Source organism: Mizuhopecten yessoensis, unplaced genomic scaffold, assembly GCF_002113885.1.
Source record: "Mizuhopecten yessoensis strain PY_sf001 unplaced genomic scaffold, ASM211388v2 scaffold1011, whole genome shotgun sequence".
Taxonomy (NCBI): domain Eukaryota; kingdom Metazoa; phylum Mollusca; class Bivalvia; order Pectinida; family Pectinidae; genus Mizuhopecten; species Mizuhopecten yessoensis.
The window spans coordinates 1002152-1027356 of NW_018403833.1; the positions used below are offsets into that span (position 1 = coordinate 1002152).

A 25205-nucleotide genomic window follows, 5' to 3' on the forward strand; every position below is an offset into this window, starting at 1 on the left:
TCCGATATTTCCCTGTCTAATGTAATAATTTGTTTGTACCAACAAACTCTTGCCTCACTCGATATAGACAGCGGGGTACAGTTAAACTGGGCGGCAAGAAATAAAAAAAAAATCTGGCTGAGTTAGTGTTACTTGTAATTAATGCTTATATATTAATAGCCCTTGTTTATCAACAAACACGTTTTACATAAACAGGATTTTATTTTTGTAATACGTGAACAAATAGAAGAAGGGTACGGTACAATTACGCTTGCACTCCAAACAGTTCCAAATGTCGGGAATCAACCTGTTATAATATGTCACAGGAAAGCAGATTGTAAACACATAACAACTATCCTTCCCTTCTTCATTCCGCGGAATAGCATTGGCTTAACTATGTCAAGGGCTTATATAACCCTCGTTCGGGGTATATTCATTTAGGAGCGGGTCTAGGGCAGGGCCTTGCTAGGCGGACAAGGGTACAACAGGCATTGTTTTTGCTTTGTTTCATTTTTCTGTTTGAAAATTTGGTAGACACATCTGCACATAGGCAGCTACGCCATTTAAAGATACATGGTCACAATCATATCAGGGTTGAAGCTAAAATATCTGTTATATGCGGTATACAAAAACGTATATGAAAATATTTCCTACAATTCCTACAAAACTAAGAAGTAAATACACCGAACACAAATACCTTGTATGAATTTATGCATTGACTTACGAAATTTACATCACCATCAATCATCGAGTTTTATTTCCTCTGAAAGTAGATTTTGATGTGTGGAGAATAACTAAAAATCACAAAAAGTGGCAAAACCGACGCGTAAGAGCGTGTCAAAAAGAATGTGTCCTTGCGAGCGCGAGAAGAAAAATAGTGGTAATTCTAGTACATTGATTTGTTAAGAATACGAGTAGAACGCACGATGTTGTTGGCTGATGTTTGAAGAACAGTTTCTGAGTGATATTGTCCTGAAATTGAAGACCAGTCGTTGCCCCGAATAAGGTGTAGACTCATTTATAAGTAGTATTATCCCGCTTATCCAAAGAACTGAACTCGTTCAATCTAAACTTAAGATTTCACGTAGAAAATGAGCTCAAGAGTTCACTGGTGTTCTGGCAAGTTCAGCAGTAGTGGGAGATGGCGTCACAGAAAGCCTTGGAATACAGAGAATACATGAGCTGGTCAGATGTCAATGGCATTGCCAATAATTTGACACAAAGAGTAAGTTGTTCGGATGTCTGTTGTGGGTATCGGAGCGAGTCACATTATGTGTGGTTTGTGTCAAAATTATCGTGATCATTTTTCAGTGGAGCTTTAAGATCAAATTTCAATAGACATTATGGCAGGTGCAGGGGCGTAACAAACGGATTTTCAATGTGTAAGCCCAATGATGAAGTATGCTGCCGAAGGCAGCATCCCGAAGCGCGTAGATAGTACATAGTGAGTACTATGTGTATACCAATAACTTGCATAACTAGAGTTGCACTGACACGGTTACCATGTCAAATGATTGAAGCCAGGCTACCAACCATATTGTTCCCTTTATATGTATAAAAGCGGTAAAAAACCCACCTTAGAAACACTTTATTTCACGGGGGAAACAAGAGTTAGTGTTTGGGTACACCGATAATTAGCAAGACTAGAGTTTAACTGGCGCGATTACCATGCCGAATGAATATGCTACCCTCAGTTCTACATTTGTTAGAGACTTTGATTGAAACGAAGCATTTTAGTTGGCGGTCTTTATAGCAGATACAAAACATCTGTCTTTGCTTTTTAATATTTTATATCATATAGTCTATGTTGCGTTTATTTTATTTTTATTTTGTCAAAAATGATGTGTAAGCCCGGGCTTTTTTGCTACATAGGTTGTTACGTGCCTGAGGTGTTTATGTAGCCTTCCACTGACGTTTTGAGGCAATGTGCGAATCAAACTATGACATCAGCTTGTATCTTTGAGTAACAGCCATTTTTTATTGAATACAATCTCTTTCACGAGTACCCGTAACACTGTTTGCACGTGAAAGAAGAGATGTAAAGTCATAGGAAGGATTGATTCAACGATACAAACTTTGCAGACAAATGGCATTTTTCTTGTTTATTTCCGTAGAGACTCAAATCATGTAAAGCATTGACTCGAACAATATCTGCCCTGGCAGCGCCGTGTTTGCTACCTTCATCGACTTATCAAGATTTCAAACATCTGCTCCCTTATTTCGCATTTCACGTAATCATTCAAACGAAGAACTTTTTCTTCCAGATTCGTGCAAAATATTGCTGACATTAACAGATCACGTGAGAGCTTTTAAGCCAATAGTAGTCTTGTTATAAACACTGAAAATGCTTACCACCATCGAATTCAGTGTCACTTTTTTTTTCATTTCCCCCCGAACAATGTCACCGTACTAACTCAAAACTCCTTTACAACTTCAAAATGTGTCTAATTGTGGCAATAATATATACATGAATGAACATGGTTTGACTGGAAACATCAGACGAACGCTCATTTGTCACATTACGGTATACCAGGAAACAATCGTCAAGTTATATATTCGCCCCTTGCCGACAAAATTCGTGTTCGCCCTGTGTTTACTTCACCATTCACGTGTAACTAGTATATATTATATGTTGTGTACTTGATAAATTCGCCCTTATTGGCTAGGCGAAAAGGGAGAAAGTTAAACCGCGGCCAAACGTTCCGGTAAACAAAAACCGTTTAGCACTTTAACATTGGAATGGTGATGTAATGTGTTTCTGTAATAATCCTCATTTTGTAACATTAAGCGTGGATGTTAACGACGCTATCTGACACGAACTCGTCTCTTAAAATCAGATTACAGACGTTCTGTGTCAGTATTCGTCTCTAACAAAGTATTAACAGTAAAATAGTACGCTTGGTCCCTCTTCACGGTGTTTTGGTGGCCATGAACACGACGAAATTGTAAAAGTCAAAGTTTGTCAATGGTCTCCAATGTACGATTGGTTTGTTGTGACTAGGAACGTTTGTCGCTATTTGCGAAATATATAAAAAAAACAATTTGACGATATAGCAACGTTCTGCCCCGTATTCAAGAACGTTAAGAAAAGCTTTATTGGAGTAAGGTACAAGTGCCAGTGTTCGTTACTCAACTAAGAAGAGTTGAAGGTTGTTCGGCATGATTTTACTTGTTATATTTGAATCATTCGCAAAGAACCCCAAAAAACTCAGCCATTGGGACTCGATCTCTGCACCTTTTTGTTTTAAAGCAATGACCTTGTCTAAACCGTACCGTGCTGCCACTCAAGATGTTTGTCCTGTAGCATTACTGGGATCAACAATTTCAAAAGGCTCAAACTCCCTGAAACGTCTGCAACCAAACAATGGTATTGTATGAATACAGAGAAAACAAGAGTTTCAATTTGTTAATGTCTATATGAAGTAGAAAATGGCTGTGACTCTATCCCCAGGCTAAATTTTAAGGGAAGACAATTGTTCTCAGATCAAGTTATGCTTTCTTAAGGAAAATACTCAATTGAAACGTTCGTGAGACTTAACCCTGCTCCTCATAAGCTGAACGTGAGTTACAAAAGTACTAGTGACAGATGTACTTTGGTTAAACCCGTCATGTAAATGGGATAGTTAAGAGCCTAATTTCTATGTTATTTATGTGACTTGTGTAAGTCTACACTTTTCAGAACCCAAGGACGGATCCGGTGGCGAGAAGGAAAACAGAGGCTGGACCTTGAACAAATATTGATCTCTCTGTCTGGAGCTGGACGTTGCGTTTTGGTGTGGGATTATGTTAGTGCAGTTTTGACCGACGGGGCGAGCCGGGATAATGGACGTCTTCTGGGCATGTAAGCATGCAGAATAAACATTCAGGCGACCGAGATAACACGACTAAGTCTCTTCCACAAACATCCATCAACCTCCACACCTCCAGACATCCCTAACCTGTGTCACGTTAGGTCAGCGTGGACGAAAATACCGACCAACAGCAACGATTGGCCTTCTGTTTTATATAACAAAAACTGGAAACTTAAAGAATACCACAGCGCCACCATAGAATTACAAAACGAAACTAACGTCTTTAAGATACAAACCGGAAGGAAGAAAGTTATGCATACTAAAGAAAATTTATTAGACATCAAGGTTTGCTGGAATTTTTATGAACAGATTCATATTGAATGCATGTTTTTTTTACCAAAACAACTTTAGTAAATCATGCCATGAAAACAGCAGGCAGTGGAATGAAATAAAAAAAAACGCTTTCTTTCTACACAGAATAAATATAAACTTTATATATCTTAAAATGATTATGTAACAAGTTATTACAACTTATTTATAATCACACTTGTTTGCAAGGATGTTAGCGCGCGGGGAGTCTCAATGTGGGAGGACACCGGAGTACCCGGAGAAAACCTACGTGCTCGGGCAGGTTACCTCATACATTTGCACGTCCGATCGGGGAATCGAACCCCGGCCGCCTCGGTAAACGGTGAGAACGTTGTTAACTACACCGCCCGACCAACCTAAAACAGATAAGATGCAGTACTACAGTACAAACTATCAGTACATAACCTCGCTTCTAAATAAAGTTTTATCATTGTCGCTTGAATCCATTGTATTTCACATACTTTTCGGACCTCCCACGGTTCCGCTTGACAGCTTAGTATTTGCTTTTGCGACTTTGCCTTTTTCTTCTTCAGGAACTACCTCTCGCGTTGAGAATGAGAAGCACCCCTGGGACAAACACCATGATAGGTGTTACATACAGACCACAACCTAGCTGATGCCATTGCTGGTAACTGTATTAAAACAGTGTTAATATCATTCTTTTAATGCACAGCTACAGTATCATGCTATAAATGTTTGCGATTAAACCAGATTTATTTCACATACCATGTATAATTACCTTTTTCTCATTCTGTGTTTCTGAGTCTAATTATTTCTAAATAACTATCTGAAAAAAAAAATCATACATTTGTAATACCAAGATATGACTTGTTATTCAGGTGAAATTGCTTTTGCTTCGCCATTTTGTTCTCCGTCTTACCAAATAATAGCAGTATTTTTTTGTTTCTGCGAATATTACGCTATATGATTGTAAATCATTTTAGGGAAAAGTAGGGAAAAAGTGTCAGATTAAAATAGATAATTCTGTCAGAGGGTGTCCAATATTATGTCAGTGGCGCAATAATTAATTTCAGAAAAAACCGATTGAAACAAATCGTATTGTATGTCCTGGTGCTGATCGATATCCGCGAAAACACCCCACTTCAATCCTTCACTATGGCAACAATGGCGCCATGTAACAAAATCGGAACTATTCGGATTCTGGGATGTTGAAACTGACGTCTCGATGAAATTATATGATTCAGATTATTTTCTCTACAAAGAAAGTTAAGCAAAATGAGGTATAGTGTATGTTTATAGTGTATGTTTATAGTGTATGTTTATATGTTTATAGTGTATGTTTATAGTGTATGTTTATATATGTTTATATGTTTATAGTGTATGTTTATAGTGTATGTTTAATCTCACTGACCGTTTAGCCCAAAATGCTCTGGGGAAAAGATGATACTTTCAAAATGGTAGCCAGTCAAAACACATTTTCATGGTTTCTGAGTTCAATTTTGTGACTTGAATTAGAGAAAATATATTTATGCCCATGGGAAATTCCAACATCGGGATTTTCAAAACTGGGGCAAAACAATCAGCAAGCCTTGTCTTTTTTTCAAATTTGAAAAATCACTCGGAAGAAATTAGTCCGCATTATTCTGACGTTTAATCGACTTTTTTTTATATCGGTCTGTTGTCGGTTAATCGACGACAGACCGATATAAAAAAAAAGTCTATAAAACGTCAGAATAATTCGGACTAGTAAGAAATGTACTTATCCTACACTCCTGGGCATAATAGTAACTTGGCACCCATATTCTGCGAGTGTTAATGACAGTTTCAATGTTACTTTTGTTTTGCTTTTAGATGAGGACATGTTCTCTTTATAACGACTCCGACTCCAGGTCAGATCCTGTTTTCATGAAACCGTTATCATTGCGCAATTATGGACTCTGTGTTCAAACTAATTTCTGGTGTCTCGTTTAAATCATGCGATACGTTAAAATAGTCAAGTATAAATATTGAAAATGATATTTAGCTCTGAGGCAGTTCATATATCTAATTTTTTTTTTAAATTATTAACAAAATTTGTAGTTTTAATAATTTATATTTAAACAAAAATGGCTTGAGAACAGAATCTGAATTTGAGCATTAGAATAGTTTCATGAATACGGATCTGGATATTGTCTTTTTATATTGACAATGTAGAATTTGTTTTCTTTTTCCTTTTTAACCGCTAGCAATATTAATGTTGCGTGAAGGAGATTAGCAAGCGCCATATTGAAAAGAAAAACCAAAATCTCGTGCCAAATTGAAGTAATCACAGCTCTGTGACTGATTGGTTCGTGGTACATATAGTTATAACCAAACATCAACTTCAGTTAAAATCGGTGTAACGGGTTTGAAAGTGAAATATTGTAAAAGTATTTCTGCATTCCCTATCGAGTTAAAAGTTTAAAAAAAAAATCAGTTCATAATTTTTCGTTTTCCTTATCAGATTAAAAGGATGAAAATAACATCATCATGGTTCATTTCTACGAAATTGATAATTATAAAAACGAGATAAGTAGAAAATCGTATCACTAATAAGGTATATCCTCATCTCCGATATAAGATAAGGCAGATTTAATTGAAAACCGGAGACGAAACAGATGAAGATTATAAACACGCGGAACTTGACAGGTAGATCGACATGTAAGTAATTTGTTTACCATACAACAGCTACACGCTGCTATAAAATACGTTACGTAATTTGTAAGGTAAGTTTTTGGAGGGTTTCCAGGTCACGTGGGGAGAGCCGAACATTGACAGGTACGTCTTTATCTCGTTTATAAATGTTTCTCAATGTCATGCTGACAGATAACGGCCATTAATCATAGACTTCCTCGGCGACCTGTGTGCACGGGTTATACACGTGAGTTTCTCACTATGAGGTATACAAATACGGTTATGCACGTGCATTTCTCAATATGATGTAAACCAATACGGTTTATATACGTTGTATCATAAATAGGGCGTATGCGTATGAATTCTCCTGCAGAGTGTCATAGAGAGTATATTCATTTTCACTGATTTTTACAACAAATTATACTCGCTATCCCCACTGTGATTAATGTACAAACAATGCAGTATGCACCTAAACCCTTGCAAGTTCGGAAAAAAAAGACATTTTTTAACCCACTACATGAACCATGAGGCCACTAACGTGTGGCCCCGTGTAATGATTCGTCTGTGTCTTCTGCCCAGGAGAAATTGACCAATCAAATTGATCTGTTGTTCTCATTGTAAGACTAAATGTTTTCTCCTACATATTCTTATTTTCGATTGTGTATCCGGATCCTTAGCCTGTCGTCTTCATGTGACATTTGATATTGCGAAAAACCTTGAAATCCCGCAAAGAAAAGAAATATATAGTGTCATTATGACGTAGAAGTTACTTTACAATTTATGTAAATTTAAGACCCATTTCAAGAGAGAGAGAAAATAAACTGAGCATCGACTCGAAATTAGCACACAACGTAATTTGATTAGGAAGTGTTTAATTTTGGAAGCACGCCTAAACATACAAATGTAGCTTTCGGATAGCTTCCGCTTGTTTGTCACTCAGAACATCCATGGAGAATTCATGAAAGAACAAGAGAAAACGCTAAAAATCATTCCTTTTTTTTTTTAAAAAAATATAACAAAAGCAATAGGACAACAAGCTTCAAAGCATGTATTCTTATTGGTGCGATTTGAAATGACCGACCACATTTTAATTTCTTCTGAAGCCATACAAGGTCCGCCTGGCTACAGTGTGCTAGCATTTGGTACATGTAAGTTATTTGATGGGACAAAGGACGCGCAAAGCTGTCAAAAATCTCTTAAATACTCATATTTTTACATATCTTACATTGTTCATATTCTTTTTCTTCTATAAAGAATTGAAAATTCAAGTTAAATGAAATAGAAGGTCATAACTAATAACAGCCCGTTCCCTTCGAGTTCACCGAGAACTTTCTGTCACATTGGGGTAACAGATGTTTTTTTAACGTCTGGAACCGGCGCACGCGGCCGTCTCGTGATGATCGGAGTATGTAGTGACGGAGACGGATATGCTTCCGGACACGGAATACTCCCCCGCTCGCGCATGCTGATGGTTGCACGTTCACATACAAGGAAAATGATTTGTTTACGCATCTGGTATTTCATTAATCAAAACATTATATGCAAGATAGTGCAGATACAGATTTGGGAAGGAATTTAAAAAAAGTTCGGAGGTGGAATGGTAACACATTCCAATCCTGTGATACAGCTAGGGGGAGTACTTGTTCTTTTTACTTTAGCTTAAGTGTAACGTTTTAAACTCACAATTTCTTTACATCGGACTTTTAAAATAGGATGCTATTGAAAGACTCACTTACATGTTAGAGCGAGGAATGGATGTTTACAAACATAAAACAAACAAAACTCATAAATATTAGAAGTAATCACTCTAACAAGAAAACGAATCAAGTTCGGGGGATTCTCTTAAAATATTACACCAACGCTTCAGTCTTACTTCAAACAATTTTGTATGTAGACTAATAGAAAGCACGTGTCCTAGTTATAAAAACCGGGTTATATATTTATACTAGTACACATAGCCGCTTACACAGCAAATGGCTTCACATATGATCCACAACTAATTCTGAAATATTTTGTGCTCCCTTGCAGCGTGGTATCACACGAAAAAAAGAGAGTTACGTGGTCAACACACAAGGACAAAATAGAAACTACAAGACAATACAAAGTCATATGGCTACAAAAGTAACTGCAGAGACATGAATTAAAAGGAAAGACTTATGAACAACACAAATCAATATAACATGGTGCTCAGGAAGGATACACTTCTTTTGGTACCAGTCGTGACATGTCCGGTAAAATTCAGGAAAACACGTCGTCACACAGGTCGACCGGAGACACCGGTTACACAGGCCTATCGGATACTGAATTCTTACAATTACAAAATCCGGTCATGGCAGATTGAAACCTCTCAGAAAAAAACAGGTTTCTGTGTTTTCACAAATGACTTTGATAAAGAACGTCGATATACTTTGGTATACAAGTTAATGCCTTGCTAGCCGAGTGACTCCTGGTGATTGATTAGAGCCTCGATCTGGAGTTCGCCAGTTGCATATGTCCTTCGAATTCCCTGTTACAAGCGTACGTATTGATGGAAAAGTTTTGAATGACTTATTGGCGTTTCTTTGATTCCGAAAATTAGATATCTTTAGTCTTTAGCATCATGTATTTTTGGGCTCTTATATCTATATTTAGCAACATCGATCCCTCTCATCTGCGTACGCAGTCAATATTGGTTAAAATTCAGATTTGAATTATATGCATGCACTCATCGATTCAAAAAATCTCATTGAACGAGTTTCTAAATACGATAATAGAAATGTTTATTTCGGAAACATTTTACGCGGCAGATCTGAAGAACACAAGTCGGTGATTGTTCTATTTTTAGATTAAATCTATAAAATGAGCGTCATTTATTTCAAGTGCTAGATGCTCCTCATCCTTTCAACGAAAACAAAATTGCTGCATTACATAACAGGCTTGTCCAAGGTGTACTGAAAAAGAAAGTATATGACTTGTTGTCGGCTGACGTTTTAATCAAGATTTAATACCCCTTGTACATCAGATGGTAGAATATGGATCAGTAGTTAAAAACAACAACTTACGGATATTCGTTAAAAGTAATATGTAATTTTTTTTTGTCATTTTCAAATGTCAAACCGTTTACATTTTTACAAATCCTGAAGCTTACCTCTATATATTGAAATGCGCATATTATTTAGTTTTGGCATTCATCCAAAAATGAAAAGAATATTCGTAATAACAAAATTAAGGACAATTAAAAGATGGTCTGCTGCAGATAGCAGACAAAAGCGAACAAAGTGTAAACTCCCGCACTTTCACGTAGAGACATCACATGACTTGCAGAACCACCTGACTACGCACGTGCCGAGCGATGTGAGCAGACGACAGCTGCACCCATCGCATCTAACAACAGTCCTGTTTGAAAACAAGTGGTTGGGTATTGATGATAATAGCCAAAATTCTCTCAATTTAAACATCATATCAGATTTGAACGTTATCGTCAACATCTCAACACCTACGTATATTTGCCAGCTTTGCTGTCTCGGGGCTCTGTTAGGGGCTTTGGATACAACATGTAATATTGATAAAAAGTTTTATCGGTAAAGGATGTAAGAGCCAATCCTAACAAAAAAAATCTGACAACATCGTATGCGAATTAACAATATTTGATAAATTGCGCTGGAAAAAAAAAATCGTTTTGATTCCGAAAACCCCTACATCGCTCGGCCTCGGTTCAAGCCAAGATCAAAATCTCAACCAAAACCGAAGCACTTCCGTTACTCTCTATGCGCACAGTCGGCACATTCTTCGGGATTGGCCTTCCAGACATTTCATAATCCCTTAACGTTCCCACTGATCTATCCTATATTGTCTATTTAGTTCGTAGTTAGCCAATTGAAGTCAATTTCAGTGTTTAAGTCCCCACTTACGTGTTGCGATTCTATTGTTCAATAACGTCCGGAGTAGAGAGGCGCGCGCGACCTGTAAGACAGACGGTCGATTAAATTATATTTAACACACAAGTTTGCATTAGCAACTTGTCCTCTGAATTCAATCGCGGCTACCAACATTGAACATCTGAACAAGACAGCATGCATTTTTACTTCAATAAATGTCACTACAATAGCAACAGTGTGTTCTCACCGTACCAGATCTAAATCTAATTAAATCTGTTGAAAAAATCAGGTACATATTTTCAATTGACAATACAATTTTTACATTAACGAATGCATGTATAATCGGGAATATTTCTGTCATGAGTATAATTTAAGACAATAAAGAAGTAATGCTTCTAGTGCGTTCTCAATTCTGCTGACTGGTGTCTTTTTGTGTGGAGATTCATGTCGTCAATGTGAGTTGACGCTGTGATATCTTAACTCCTGTGACCAAAAGGGGTAGTATGTCATTTTGAGTGGTTGTACTGGCGATTGGAAGGGGATTAGAAATTTCGTTTGAACTCCAGACCGATCAGTCGAGAGTTAAACAAAAAAATATCTCCTTTTCGCTAGTGTAGACACATTAAAACAGTATACTGTCCCCATTCTAAAACACTTTTGATAGACACGTACAATAATGCTCATATTTTTTAGAAAACGTAATGTTTAGGGCCTTTCTCGCGAAAACTATGTGAACTCTGCCGGCATGTTTACATGACGTGCTACTCAACACCAAACTGACCAATGAGCTTTCAAAAGTCGGCCATTTGACTCGGCCCATAATGAGGAGTGCGCGATCTGTTTGTTAACGAGGCGGATATTTTGGTTAAGCCTGTAGCTAACGTCCCATTATCATCGATTTGATTGGCCAGTTTCTGACAATTTCTGTCAGTATGCATTGCAAGCTCAACGTATCAACACATGAGATTATTTTCTGAAAAAAAAAAATGTGCTGACGTGTAAAATTCCTACGGCTATGTTGAAGTAATGGTATATTTTATCTTTGTGTGTTGACAAAGTTGTCTGGGTTTTTTACGTGTGTGTTGACAATATGGAACATATTTTCCCTATGCTTGATGCTGTGAGCAATTTTATTCTTGGTGTTGACGCTGTAGTTTTAATTGTCCTTGTATGTTCAAGCTGTTTTTTTTGTTTTGTTTTTAAGTGTCGTGCTGTGTTACATGTATATACAGTCCTTGCGTATTACAACAGCCTTGAAGTCAAATTAAGTCACTTTCCAGCTGAAACTTCAGGTATTGTGGTATATGGAACCCCGGCCATCATGCATAGTTAAAATGCATAGTTCCATATATGGCCGTTTACCCTGTAACCACCCATGCGATAATAATTCATCACCTCTGATAAACGTGACTTTCCCCATTTGACAAGACACCTCAGAATGTGCAGTGCTAAAACTAATACCATTTGAGTTTGTGGGTATTGATAATAGTTTTACTTTAATTCTATAGAAGTCATGCTTTGGCATTGGGCGTATAAAGATCGATGTTTTTGCTAACGTCATCAGTGTGTCTTGTTGTTTCGATGTCACTACCCCGGTTCTCGTTAGGAGGACATGACATTACTTGTTTTTTACCTAGATTTACATGACAGGTGTCGTTGAAAAGGCTGAAGACGCTTTCCCTTCGGGAACACCTGGTCTTATTTCCATATTTCGTCTTCAAAAAGCTCTATGCATGTCTTTCCTTTGTCCATATTTCCCCTAGATTTATCGATTCGAAGTGCGAATCACTCTTTTCTTGGCACTTTTCACGCCCACCACGACGCCTTACTTTACCCAATCAAGCTTTGAGATACTATAGCATCGGGATCCCCGAGCATCATATACATATGTTTGCTTAGTTCCAAACTAAAATCACTAATTAACTGATTCGTGCTCGATCTGTTTTGTTGACGAGGCCAACGTTTTGGATAAGCATAGCATCCAGTAGTCAGCGATTTGATTAGACAGTTTCTGACAAATTCTATCAGTATGCATGGCAAGCTCATCGTATCGACATCTGAAAATATTTTCTGAGAAGAAATGTGTTGATGCGTAATATCCATACGGCAATGTGATATTCATGTATGAAAAATGTACGTGAAATGAATACTTACAATTTGTCTGTTCAATAAATATAGTGAACTCATTATCCAATTTTGTCAACAAAACAACACAAAGACCATTGTGGAATATTCTAGAACGTTCATGTTGTTTTGCTAAGAAAATGATGACATTCCTCTAGTTTCGAAGCCTCCTCGATTCCAAATATTCCTCTGATCATAGTTGATATTCTATTTGCCCTGTAGTTTCTATAAGTTACTTAATACTTATCTTTGACAGAATACTCGAGAACAATTATGATCTCATTACTTAAGTCACCAGATTTTTATCTTTTTCCCGCAACATTTGTCTCATTAGAACTACCATAATTCTACTACAACATTAATGCAGATCCTGGTTGTACTATTTGGCCACAAAGATATTTTTCTTTCTATAAACTGTACATATGCATCCCCCAGGAAGAACATGACTTTAAAAACACTCTCTCTTCAGCTAAAAGTCACTCATGATCGACATCAGATAAATAGATAGGACTCTCAACGGACATTTTTTCCTGCACAAAAATGCACTCGGGAGGTTAGATAATAGAAGAGCTGCCAGCAGAATTTTTTTCTAAACGAGCGTACTTATTACACTAAATTACGACGCACTAAAATTGGTACAGTGCATCTGAGGAGCATATGTCTGCACGGTTACTTTCTTTTATGACTATACGAGCGAGGGATCGGGCTAGGAACCCATTTGATGAATGTCTATTGTGACCGTGTACATATTAGTCTCAGACACGCCCCCATCAGGTGGACACGCCCACCCATATTTGTTTGACAACAAAAAATTGCTTGTTTGAAACTTTTTCTATCTTTAGGTAAATGCAATCTGATTCTCTCAGATAGCATACACTTTTTCGTGATATAAATTTATTACTTGGCGTGGTCCCTTAGTTAAATGTATATGACGGTTGGAAGCAAGGAATCCAATACATTGTTCGAATTCAGTTCCAGCTCACCAGAAGCTTTTACTTTCATTTCCCCTTATTATCAATGTATTAAAATATCATTGCATACATTTCATACCATTTCTTTTTAACAAAAATTAGAGCGTTAAAATTGTTTGTGACTTTTCTCCTTCTGTTTTAGGTTCGAACGCTCTCATAATGTGTGGATGCAATGGTGTTTTTGTTTATTAATCAATATTTCCATTTGTACAGGTTTTAAGATAGCAACCGTTCAATTATCGGAAGAAAAATATTTTTTTTCTCTTGGATTGCGCTACCGATTCGTTATACACTGGCTGGGTAGCGATGTGATTGGTCAATGTGTAGCGCTCAAAGCGAGATAACCACAGCAGAAGCTCGTTTAAAAATCTTAACGTTAGGATACGTCTTTCTGTATCAGAGTACGTTAGCGACACGTCCCCCTATATCTTTGGAGATCTCTCTCTCTCTCTGTCATCACTGTATAACGTCAGTATATTGACATAACGAGAAAACCTTCCAGCAATATCTTTTACAGCGCTGCTGATGAACCGATTAACAATATTTAACTATCCGATAATTAGTACGACAAAAACGGAAATGTTCGTGTTTTCACACTTTTTATTTCAAAGATTGCTCAATGCTTTGGTTTACCGTTATGTCTCAACGGACTATCAGCAAAATAAGAGCACACAGGTAAACAAGTAGAACACGTGTAAATATATTCGATAAGGGATACATTGCAAGTGTTAAGTAGAAAAGTGTGAGCAGTAGATAAAGTTTCGCCATTACACTAAATCGTACAGGGGTGTTACTTCAGACGCCTCAACAGGCCAATAGCATCCCAACAGGCAGGTTAATTGTCACCAAGAGCTGGGAAATGTACACTGTGTCGCACGTATCTCGAACGTGGTCTAGTACAGCTAAGAATGCGTGTTATAAAAGGTGCGTACAGTTATATTCACGTGTCTATGGGGGAAAATCAATGCCGTGTCCGGTGAGAAATCAACAGGAATCTTAACACTGATAAGGCTTTAGGAAATAAACCAACATTGTTCAGTGCGGTAATATAACTTGAATCACTCAAAATTACACCTTCAGTTCCTCGGAAAACTACAAGATGATAAACACAATTACGACACAAAACATGCAGTCGCTAGATGAAACAGATCCCGGGAGTAAAATGTAGGAGAATATACAACTACGAAGAAAATGGCCAAACGCTAGAAAACTAGACGTCATTAATGGCAGTACCTGTAAACCCGTTTCTCTTTTTTTTCTTTTCTTTTAAATAAAGTTAACAATTTTTCAGATAAATTCTCAGAAAAACTAATCAGAAGCATCTTTATACGAAACACGGAAACTATTAGATGGAGTGCCAACACAAGATAAGCTTCCCTCACCAGAATACTTGAATACACAAAGTGCGAAATTTGCAGAATAGCGCAAAGGGAAACATGATTGGACCGAAAAAAATGATTAACGTCATATTTGGATAGTTATCAACAATATTTGGTGGAAAGTTGGAACTATTCAACGCACAGGAAGGCGGCGCATTAAGTTCGAAGCAATGTGTTCATTATTTAGTAGAAGAAACGTAATCTGGAGACTAAATAAGGATGTTGGTCACCGCCATCACCGAGTCTGGTAAAGTAACCGTAGGTGATAAGAATGGAAGCTGATTCTTGTTTAAGAAGCTTCGTGATCTGTAACCTGGGTGACAATCAGTTGGCATTTGTACTTCACAGTTCTACAATGTATGTATAAAGAAAAATCTTGTATTTTTAGAAAGCAAGATATTCCATTACAAATAGTGAATATGATCAAATGATGCACACACACATCATGTGCAATGGGTTTTGATGGATGGAAGGATACCTTTATATATATTATGTATATGAGGGGACCTGTCTGTTAATCGTATTAGATAGGATATATACATTTATACAGAATATGTTAAATAATCCACCGTAGAAAATACGAGTTGAGATTCGTCTGTATATCCCTTTTTGTTTTTTTGCATAACAGTAATTAGTTTCATTGCATATCTTCCCCTAGTTTGAAATATAGAATCAGACATCCAAGTAGTCAAAACTTTAAGTCTCATTCTGTTTGAGAGTACACACTCCTCTGCTACAGATCTAGACGATCAGTACACACTCCAAACAAAGAGTTGTCTTTCTTGGTCCAGGCTAACATGTTTTATTTACAAGTATACCAACTCTATAACACACAGTTAAAGGGACGAACATGTCTCGTGTGATTTCACAAATGAAAAAAAAGCAAAAGCCACAAATAAAGTGGATTTTATCGCTGGTATAACTTCGTTCAATGTTACGGACAGCAAGGTCTATTGTCCTTCGGAAGGGACGTTAAATGGGGGACCGGTGTAAGGAGAGTCACGCCTTGCAAGTTAAAGATCGCTCTGCTGGCTTTTGAAAAAGAGTAGGCTAATTGCTAGCCGCCACGGAGTATAGGATATAAATTTAAACTAGTGTAGGGCTTTAAGTGACAGTCCAAAGTACAACCCCTAAATTATAGGAACTGAACGTTATGTACTCATACCCTCCATTTTAGAACTTTTTGGCAACACTCAAAAGGCGGAATTGCAGCCAAGGGTCCCTCTAGATCTCCATAGAGTGTATTATAGTGTATTGCTGAAGACATAAAACAAACGAATATTGCGTTATCCCGTTCTGTTGCAACAATATTGACACTGCTCTGCTCCGCTTCAGTATACATATATCAGGGTAGTTAAAACGAGCCCTATAATTATTCCACGTCTTATTTGATCTTTTCCCATTTCTTTCCCTGTTGACTTTCATTATATAGATTTACTGATTTTGCAAAAAATGAACATTGCACTTCGATATCATAATGTTCGTTTTATAGTTCTTGCCAACATCAGCAGCTTCATCATTTATATTGTGAAAAATATGGCCTGGTAAATTACAATGTTGCTGTGACTGCTATCTATAGGTTAACAAGGTCTGCCGTTTTCTTTCATTATATTATGTACATGAACATTTTCTCGAGACTTCTTAGATACATGATATATGATATATGACGCATGTGAAATGATCCTCTTGGCCTGGCTTTCACTCTCCAGCCTTATCATTAAGTCAATTTCTCTGTCTTTCCGTAAGATCCAATTGATGTCCTCGTCTATTTTGATACTGTTAATTTGTAATCTTTCTGATGTATCGTCTTGGAACATTTTTCCATTTGGTTTTTACTACCCATTCATCTCTTGTTATTTGAGTTCTATAAAAAGTTCCTAAGCCAGATGATCGTGGTTTGCTTATTGGATATTTTCATTGGTTTTTTTTAAATGGACTTCTCTCTGAAAATGTTGTTGCTAATGTCAAGCGCTTTAATCTACATGTACTTTCCATTTACCAATCTCATTTTTTAACATGCTTATGTGATTAAAATACAGCTCCTCATTATAACATCGTTCTACTATCGTATGATGATATCAGATTGTCTAACATGCCTGATCTGTTTGCATCAATTATTTTTGTATTGACACTTTTTGCTGTGTTTTTGTATTTGTCACTCTTTGCGTGGGTCAGTCCCAAATATCCACGACTCGACACTCTAATATTGAAGTCCTTCACTAATCTCTTTAAAAAAGGCTAGAAATGATTGACTGAGTCAAAGGTTCCATTGTGTTTCAAGAAGGCGCATGTTAGACCATTGTTAAAGAAGCCTGGAATGGACAAGGAGGAGTTGAAGAACTACCACCCAGTTTCAAATCTGCCTTTTCTGTGGATCTTGAAGAAGACTGTGTCCCGGCGTTTAGAGGTTCATATCCATGCAAACAGTCTCCATGACAACATGCAATCGGCCTACCGCACGTGTACATAATGACATCGCTTCTGCATTGGATAACAAGTGCAGAGCGGTGCTTGTCATCTGAATTTGACCATGGCATACTTTATAAACTTCTTGAATACTCTTATGGAGTGACTGATACGGCACTATGCTGGATACAGTCTTATCCGAGTGAAAGACGACAGTGTGTTGCCATCGGATCAACCACCACCACACATGCCAAAGTACTAGATTTCGGGGTTCCTCAAGGGTCGGTTATTGCCTGTACTCCAAACCGATTGGAGAGATTTGTCGTCGCCATAGTTTTCGCTATCGATATCATTGCTATGCTGATGACACACAAATTTACATGGTCATCAAACCACAGGACAGTTGGGATACTGTTTCAGAAATCTGGAAGCTTGTCTGACAGATATCAGAACCTGGATGAACGCCAGCCAACATGCTAAAGTTTAATCGGGAAAAGACGGAACTAGTCGCCTTTTCCCCAAAGTGTCAGCGAACAATGGCTCTCCAGCTCAAGGTCGGTTCCAGAACTATTGAAACTGTCCCAGCTATTAAAAACCTAGGGGTATACTTTGATAGTTCACTGAACATGGAGAAACAAGTGAACGCTATTGCCAAATCCTGTTACTACTAGATCAGGAACATCGGCTGTATTCGGCAGTTTATAACTGAAGATGCATGCAAGATTTTGGATTATGGTAACGCCCTGCTCTGTGGTATATCTGACAAACTAACAAGTCGTCTGCAGAGGGTCCAGAAAGAGAGAGCACATCACACCTGTACTATATGCATTGCACTGGTTACCTGTACGATACATGTCGCAGTACAAAAGTTTGGTGTACACATACAAGGCACTGAATGGAACAGCTCCTCAGTACCTACAGGAGCTTGTTACCCTGTATCAGCCGTCACGATCACTGCGGTCGGAGTCAGAATCTTTGTTGTGTGTCCCAAAATATCGTACTGTGACCTACGGAAACCGGTGCTTTGGGAGGGTTTCGGCCACGTTGTGGAATAGCTTACCATCTGCTATAAGAAGCACCCTGGCCAAATTTAGCGTCTCTGTAAAGACGTTATGTTAATACCACCCTTTATTTGTTCAATTACCAGGTATGTGCACATTGCTTGCTAAATGTATAAAAGTGATTGTAAGCCTTTGATTTTGTTTCACAATTATAACTATTACTATTATCCATATGTTGTAAAGCGCTTTAGAGTAATTTTACAAATTATATAGGGCGCTATATAAATGTTGTATATTATTATTATTATTATTGAAATGTCATTATGTGATCTGTCCAAGTATACTCCTGTATACGTGTACCATTATGCAGAAGTATAGTTTATACACTAGTTAATCCTCAGAAAGCTACAGTTATTTTCTACTGTGCTGAAAGTTTTGGCAAGGTTTACATTTACATGAAATACTGCTTTCAAAGTAAATTTTATATTGAATCCATAATTTAATAAACTGTAACATTTTAAGTGCTTTTAAGTGCTTTTTCGTTTTCCTTTGTTATAATTTTATAGACAGCAACATGACCTATCACATTGTGATGTCCAACGTTTTTATGTCCGCACCGCCGCCTTCTTTTCCCTATTTTGCATGGTTTCACACTTCTTCCTCTGCTTATCGTAGTGATCAGAAAAAATAGTCATGTTCCGTTTCACTCGAATGGGTCTTAACTTGGTGTTCTTAACACAGCAAAGTTCAATAAAGTCATTCCTTCTATGTCATCTTTCAATTTTTTAACTATATTTCCTTTGTGATAAAAGACTTTATATGTACAGTTCAGTTTACATTTGTATTTTTTCTTCTGTGTTGAAAACCAGTCTTATCTTTGGTTGATTTTCATGTGGAGCCTATAGTTACCACTCTCCCGACTATTGATACTGAACAAATAATCTGGAAAAACACGTGGTTGACTGGAATGGTAAGCTTGCTTCCTGTCTTAGAACCCATCTGCAAGATCTATCTTCTCTAGATCTGTGCCATTGAAATATATGGCATGACAAACTCGAAGGCTTTTAGCAGAACCGTCAACTTGACATTAAGAAGCGCAGTACAGTTTTAATAGAAAAGAAAAACTAGCACTTTTTAAACCTTCACACAATTTTATTCAACAGGAATGTAAAGAGATAAAGAAATTAATAAATTATAACAATGAAAACAATCACACTGCATCATTATCACCCTCAGGGGTCACACTCAGTATTGTTATCACCCTCAGGGTCACACTCTGAATCATTACCACCATCGGGGTCACACTGTTTATCATTATCACCCTCAGGGGTCACACTCAGTATTGTTATCACCTTCAGGGTCACACTCTGAATCATTATCACCCTCGGGGTCACACTGTTTATCATTATCACCCTCAGGGGTCACACTCAGTATTGTTATCACTCTCAGGGTCACACTCTGAATCATTATCACCATCGGGGTCACACTGTTTATCATTATCACCCTCTGGAGGTCACACTGTGTATCATTATCACCCTCGGGATCACACTGTGTATCATTATCACCCTCGGGGTCACATTCTGTATCATTATCACCCTCAGGGGTCACACTGTGTATCATTATCACCCTCGGGGTCACACTCTGTATTACTAATAATCAAAGGATCACTTCACAACAAATGCTGTCATCACACTGAACAGTTACATTTTGAGTTATCTCCCTTGCCACCATAGATTTCATGTCTCTTCCAATTTTCTGAGATACAAAATGTACATTTCACAGTTTTCATTTGGTGGCTGACCAGATAATTCTTTTGAAATTATGAGTCAGGTATATTTACCATTTTTCCACATGGAATTAGCATTCTACACTACACATGTTTTAAACCCCGCAACCCTATTCTATGAGCTACTAATCACATTATTATAATAGTTATTTAAGTGGTGTAATAAATATTTACTTTGCTTAGCTTTCTACATCTACCTACTTCTCAAATAGGTGCTTAACTCATTCAACCCTGAAATTTCATATTGAACTATTTCAACCTTTGAATTGGAAGAGTCAAGTCAGTGAAACAACAATTGAAGAGTCACCTGTTAACTATATATATATATTAATATGGAATTTCTGTTACCAATATCTGGTGTTAGTTGGAATTGAGAATCTGTGTCTGTGAAAACTACCTCTAGCTGAAACTGTGCGGGTAATTGAAAGGTAGCGAAATACACATCACTCAGACACGTGCACACTGCAAGTATGGAAAAGGACATATACACATACACACAAAAACACATGTACACACACATTGTGCTATCTTCTTAATAAAAACAACAAACTCTCATTCCTGATAACAATCATGTATATTTTAAATTACTAAAAAATCATGGAATGTAGCTTAACACAACCACGTTCGCGAAGATGCCACCTCACATGAAAAAGAGTAAAATGATTTGTAAACATTAAACATCATTTAAAACAAGAGGCCCAATGGGCCTGAATCAGTTATTAAGAAGAAGTTGTTTAAAGTGAAATATTGACGCCGGATGCAGGACGACGGACAACGGACGCTGCACCATGCCATAGGCTCACTTAGCCCTTTGGGCCAGGTGAGCTAAAAATCATTGACAGTATTATTAAACTCTTGAGGTATATTGCCTTTTATTTTTAAATTAGCTCAATGAATATGTTGACCTGTAAACTACCGATCTTTAATCCTAGACACAGGGGTGAAGCAAAGATCCCAAAACCCATGGCCTGGGCAAAGGGGCATGGCAAAGATCCCTAAACCACAGGTCTGAGCACAGGGGCACGGCAAAGATCCCTAAACCAAATATACATATTTTGTAATGCATTTTTCCGAAACACAGAAAACTCACTCCAATCAACATCTTTTGAAGAGAAATAAGAATTTAAATTAAGACAAGCTTTAAAAAAACAAAAAACATGTCACCTCTTTCTGTAAAAAGAAATAAAAATTAGGGACTTCTAGTGGTTCCAGTGATACAAATTTTTATGATGATGGGTTCAAATATTTTGCAAACAAAGAAAGGGCCCTTGTGTTCTAATTCTTACCGATTTCACATCAGTGTCAGAACAAATTTTTCAAAATAGGTAATGGGAAGTTTCAAGTTTTGGAATGTATTGTTTGGCCAACTGTTCAGCAGTATAATCAATAAGAATGCCTCAGACAAAAAGCAACTAAGAAATGCAAATAGCAGCATTAGTCTGCATCCAAAAATGGTACCTGAAATGATACCGCGACTACCACGTGAAAGTACCTACATGCATAAAAACCACAGGACACAAACACAATTAAAACTGGATACTTGTACGCAGGTAGCACTGTATCACGTACTATTCAAGGTCACTGATGACTTATGCAACACCTGAGCAACTAGTTCTTATCCAGATTTCTTTGTAGGTTGTAGTGTTTCTGTCTTCATGTTTTTCAGGCGTAACTTGTTAAGGACTTGTGCGGTAACCATGGCAGCACTCTTTTGTCCGGCTTGTTGTTGCGCTTGTTGTAGATATAACCAGAATGGCATCATGTCCGGCTGTAGCTCCGTACCCTGTCAATGATAACAGCAATAATAAAATCACCAAACCTTATTGTGAGATCACCTAACCTTAATGTTAAACATAATTTCTGGCTTGATAAAGTATAAATATATGGTAAATTGTTTTCGGTTAAGTAGAGAAAATGGTGGTCACATCTAATGGTGAGGTGTGAAATTTATTCCCTTTGAGTATATTCCAGGAATAAACTGATAGTTTGACAAGCATGATAAAACAAAAATATCCCCCCCCCCCACCCACCCACCCTACTTAAAATGACTTTTACTTGGCAGTTCCAGTCAAGACATGCTGAATTCCGATATACAAAATTGTGATAATATTTTACTTTATGTTGTATATATAATTTAAAGCAGCTTTTAAGCTTTTTTCAATGAACAAATTATAACCTACAGAGAAGAACATTTAATAACAAGAGGCCCAATGGGCCTGCATCGCTCACTTGGTATTAATCTCACACTTGTAATCTTAAAAGTGGACTAAAATACAGCTACAGGCAGAATACCAGTGTGACCTTGAATGTTAAACAATGACATTAGGTTGAAAGTGGGTCAAGGTCATTCATTTGAACAAATTTGGTAGCCCTGATTGCTACAGGCCAAATATCAGTACCCTGGGCCTTTTGGTTATTGAGAAGAAGTCGTTTGAAGATTTAAATACATTTGACCCCTGTGACCTTGAAAGTGGATCAAGGTCATTAAGTTGAACAAACTTGGTAGCCCTTCATCCCAGTATGCTACTGGCCAAATATCATCACCCTAGGCCTTTCGGTTATTGAGAAGAAGTCGTTTGAAGATTTTAAGACATTCAACCCCTGTAACCTTGGAAGTTGGTCAAGGTCATTCATTTGAACAAACTTGGTAGCCCTTCATCCCAGCATGCTACAGGCCAAATTTCAGTACCCTGGGCCTTTTGGTTATTGAGAAGAAGTTGTTGTAAGTTGTTTAAAGACATTTGACCCCTATGACATTGAAAGTTGGTCAAGGTCATTCATTTGAACAAACTTGGTAGCCCTTCATCTAAGCATGCTACTGGCCAAATATCATCACCCTAGGCCTTTCGGTTATTGAGAAGAAGTTGTTTGAAGATTTTAAGACATTCAACCCCTGTAACCTTGAAAATTGGTCAAGGTCATTCATTTGAACAAACTTGGTAGCCCTTCATCCCAGCATGCTACAGGCCCAATATCAGTACCCTGGGCCTTTTGGTTATTGAGACGAAGTTGTTGGACATTTGACCCCTATGACCTTGAAAGTACCCTTTGGGCCAGGTGAGCTAAAAATGTAAAGATATTTTCAAATATGAATTGATTAGAGTAATGTAAAATGTGTTACCCTTTTGAAGTGTGGAACAGCTTCCGCTGGGCGGCCATTGCTCATATAGAAGTCGCCCAGGGCAGCATGGATATCCCAGAGGTCAGGGTTCAAGGCCAGGGCCTTGTTGTAAGCGTCCTCAGCGTCTTTACCCTTCTTGAGCTGTAAAACAACAATAGAGTCAAGTAACAATCAAAGGTCAGCTATCAATCAACTACCAACAAAGGTCAATCTTTATTCAAATGTCAAATAACTATCAAAGTCAATCAATATTCAAAGGTCAAATAATAATCATAGGTCAACAACGGTCAATCTATATTCAAATGTCACATAACAATCATAGGTCAACAAAGGACAATCAACATTCAAAGGTCAAATAACATTCAAAGGTCAACAAACAAAGGTCAATCAACATTCAAAGTTCAAATAACAATCAAAGGTCAACAAAGGTCAATCCACAATCAAATATCAGCTTATATAACAACACATAGTTCCATGAACAAAAAGTTTATCAAGTTTCAAAAAAGATTACTCTTTATCTTGTTGGTTACCTGTATAAGGTTAATGTCCCTTGCATAACTATGATAAAAAAAGGAATATTTTCCATACCTGTGTGAGTATTTTGCCTTTGTTAAGATGAGCAATGACAAAATCTGGGTCAAGGTCGATTGCTTTCTGAGTGTTTTCCAGTCCATCCCTTAGTCGTTTTAAATCAAAGTACATCTGTCCTTGTTTCATCTTAACCTCAGCATTATCTGTCAGAGAGAACACCAGCATGTTATAGGGTTAAACAAATAGTGTTTGGATAAGTATTTTGAAGTACATTTTAAAAATGAACATGTGAATCTCTTAATCTAGGTAAGGCACATACAACTTTTATTTCACAGGGTCAAACATTTTGCTTTTATGTTCCTGAAACCATTTACCTTGGCTGTACTGACCTTTGTGTATTACCCGACATACGTAAAACATCCAACAATTCAAAAGTTACAGTCTGGACAAGCATTGCATTGGTTTGACCTTTGACCTTTTCTTTGACCTTTTCTGTGACCTTAACTTTGAGGGTATATACATGTACATACATACTCAATAAAAATACAAATATCTTTCATTTTTTTTCAAATAATGCTTAGTTAATAAGTAGTAATCATTACATTATTCTGACCTTGACACTTGCAGTGACCTTGACCTAGCGGACACAAATCTGTCATAATACACATACTGATATCAATGAAGTTTTGTTAAAAAAGCAGCTCATAAGTTCTGGTCCAGACATCTGAATGGATCGATAAACAGAGAGACTATACTTTATATTTTAAGGGCATAACATCACATTCAACCCTCCAAACCTGTTTACATATAGTAACAACATTAAAGAGCTTGTCAGGAACGGTGTCTGCCGAACAAGGAAGGACAAGTAATGCATTAGTAAGGCTTACCTGGTAGTAATTGTTGGAGTTTGTTGAAAATTTGGACTTTCCTTGACTCTAACTTCTTTTTTTTCTCGTCTGATTTCATAAGTGTGCCAATTTCATTGGAGACTGCCAACTCTGTCAACACAAAAAGGAGACAACTACAGAATGGTCTGTGACACAGAGAACAGTGGTAAGTAATACAATATACAATACAATATGGGATACACACTATGAACTGTCCAAACCAAACCCTGTATAAACCAAACCCTGTATAAACCAGGCATATCTATATCCAAACTTTGCTATATAACACTTTTTTTTGCTGTGACAGAAACATCAGTGCAGTACAAGTGTTGTACAGTGATATCTGATTTTACAGACTTTATATGTATAACTTGGTGAAACATAATAGCC

At 37.3% G+C, this 25205-nt stretch overlaps 1 protein-coding gene across 4 annotated transcripts in view; it reads right to left on the minus strand.

Moving 5' to 3' along the window:
• Nucleotides 1–21034: 21034 nt before the first annotated feature.
• LOC110456412 overlaps nucleotides 21035–25205 on the minus strand; it is a 49474-nt gene continuing 45303 nt past the window's right edge. For all 4 annotated transcript variants that reach the window (XM_021507155.1, XM_021507183.1, XM_021507165.1 and 1 more), the window contains exons 7-10: nucleotides 24816–24926; nucleotides 23986–24131; nucleotides 23398–23538; nucleotides 21035–22059 (exon numbers count right to left, since the gene is read on the minus strand). In XM_021507155.1, coding sequence (XP_021362830.1) covers nucleotides 21892–22059; nucleotides 23398–23538; nucleotides 23986–24131; nucleotides 24816–24926 — 566 coding nt within the window. In that variant the 3' untranslated portion in view covers nucleotides 21035–21891. The remainder of the gene's footprint in view (nucleotides 22060–23397; nucleotides 23539–23985; nucleotides 24132–24815; nucleotides 24927–25205) is intronic.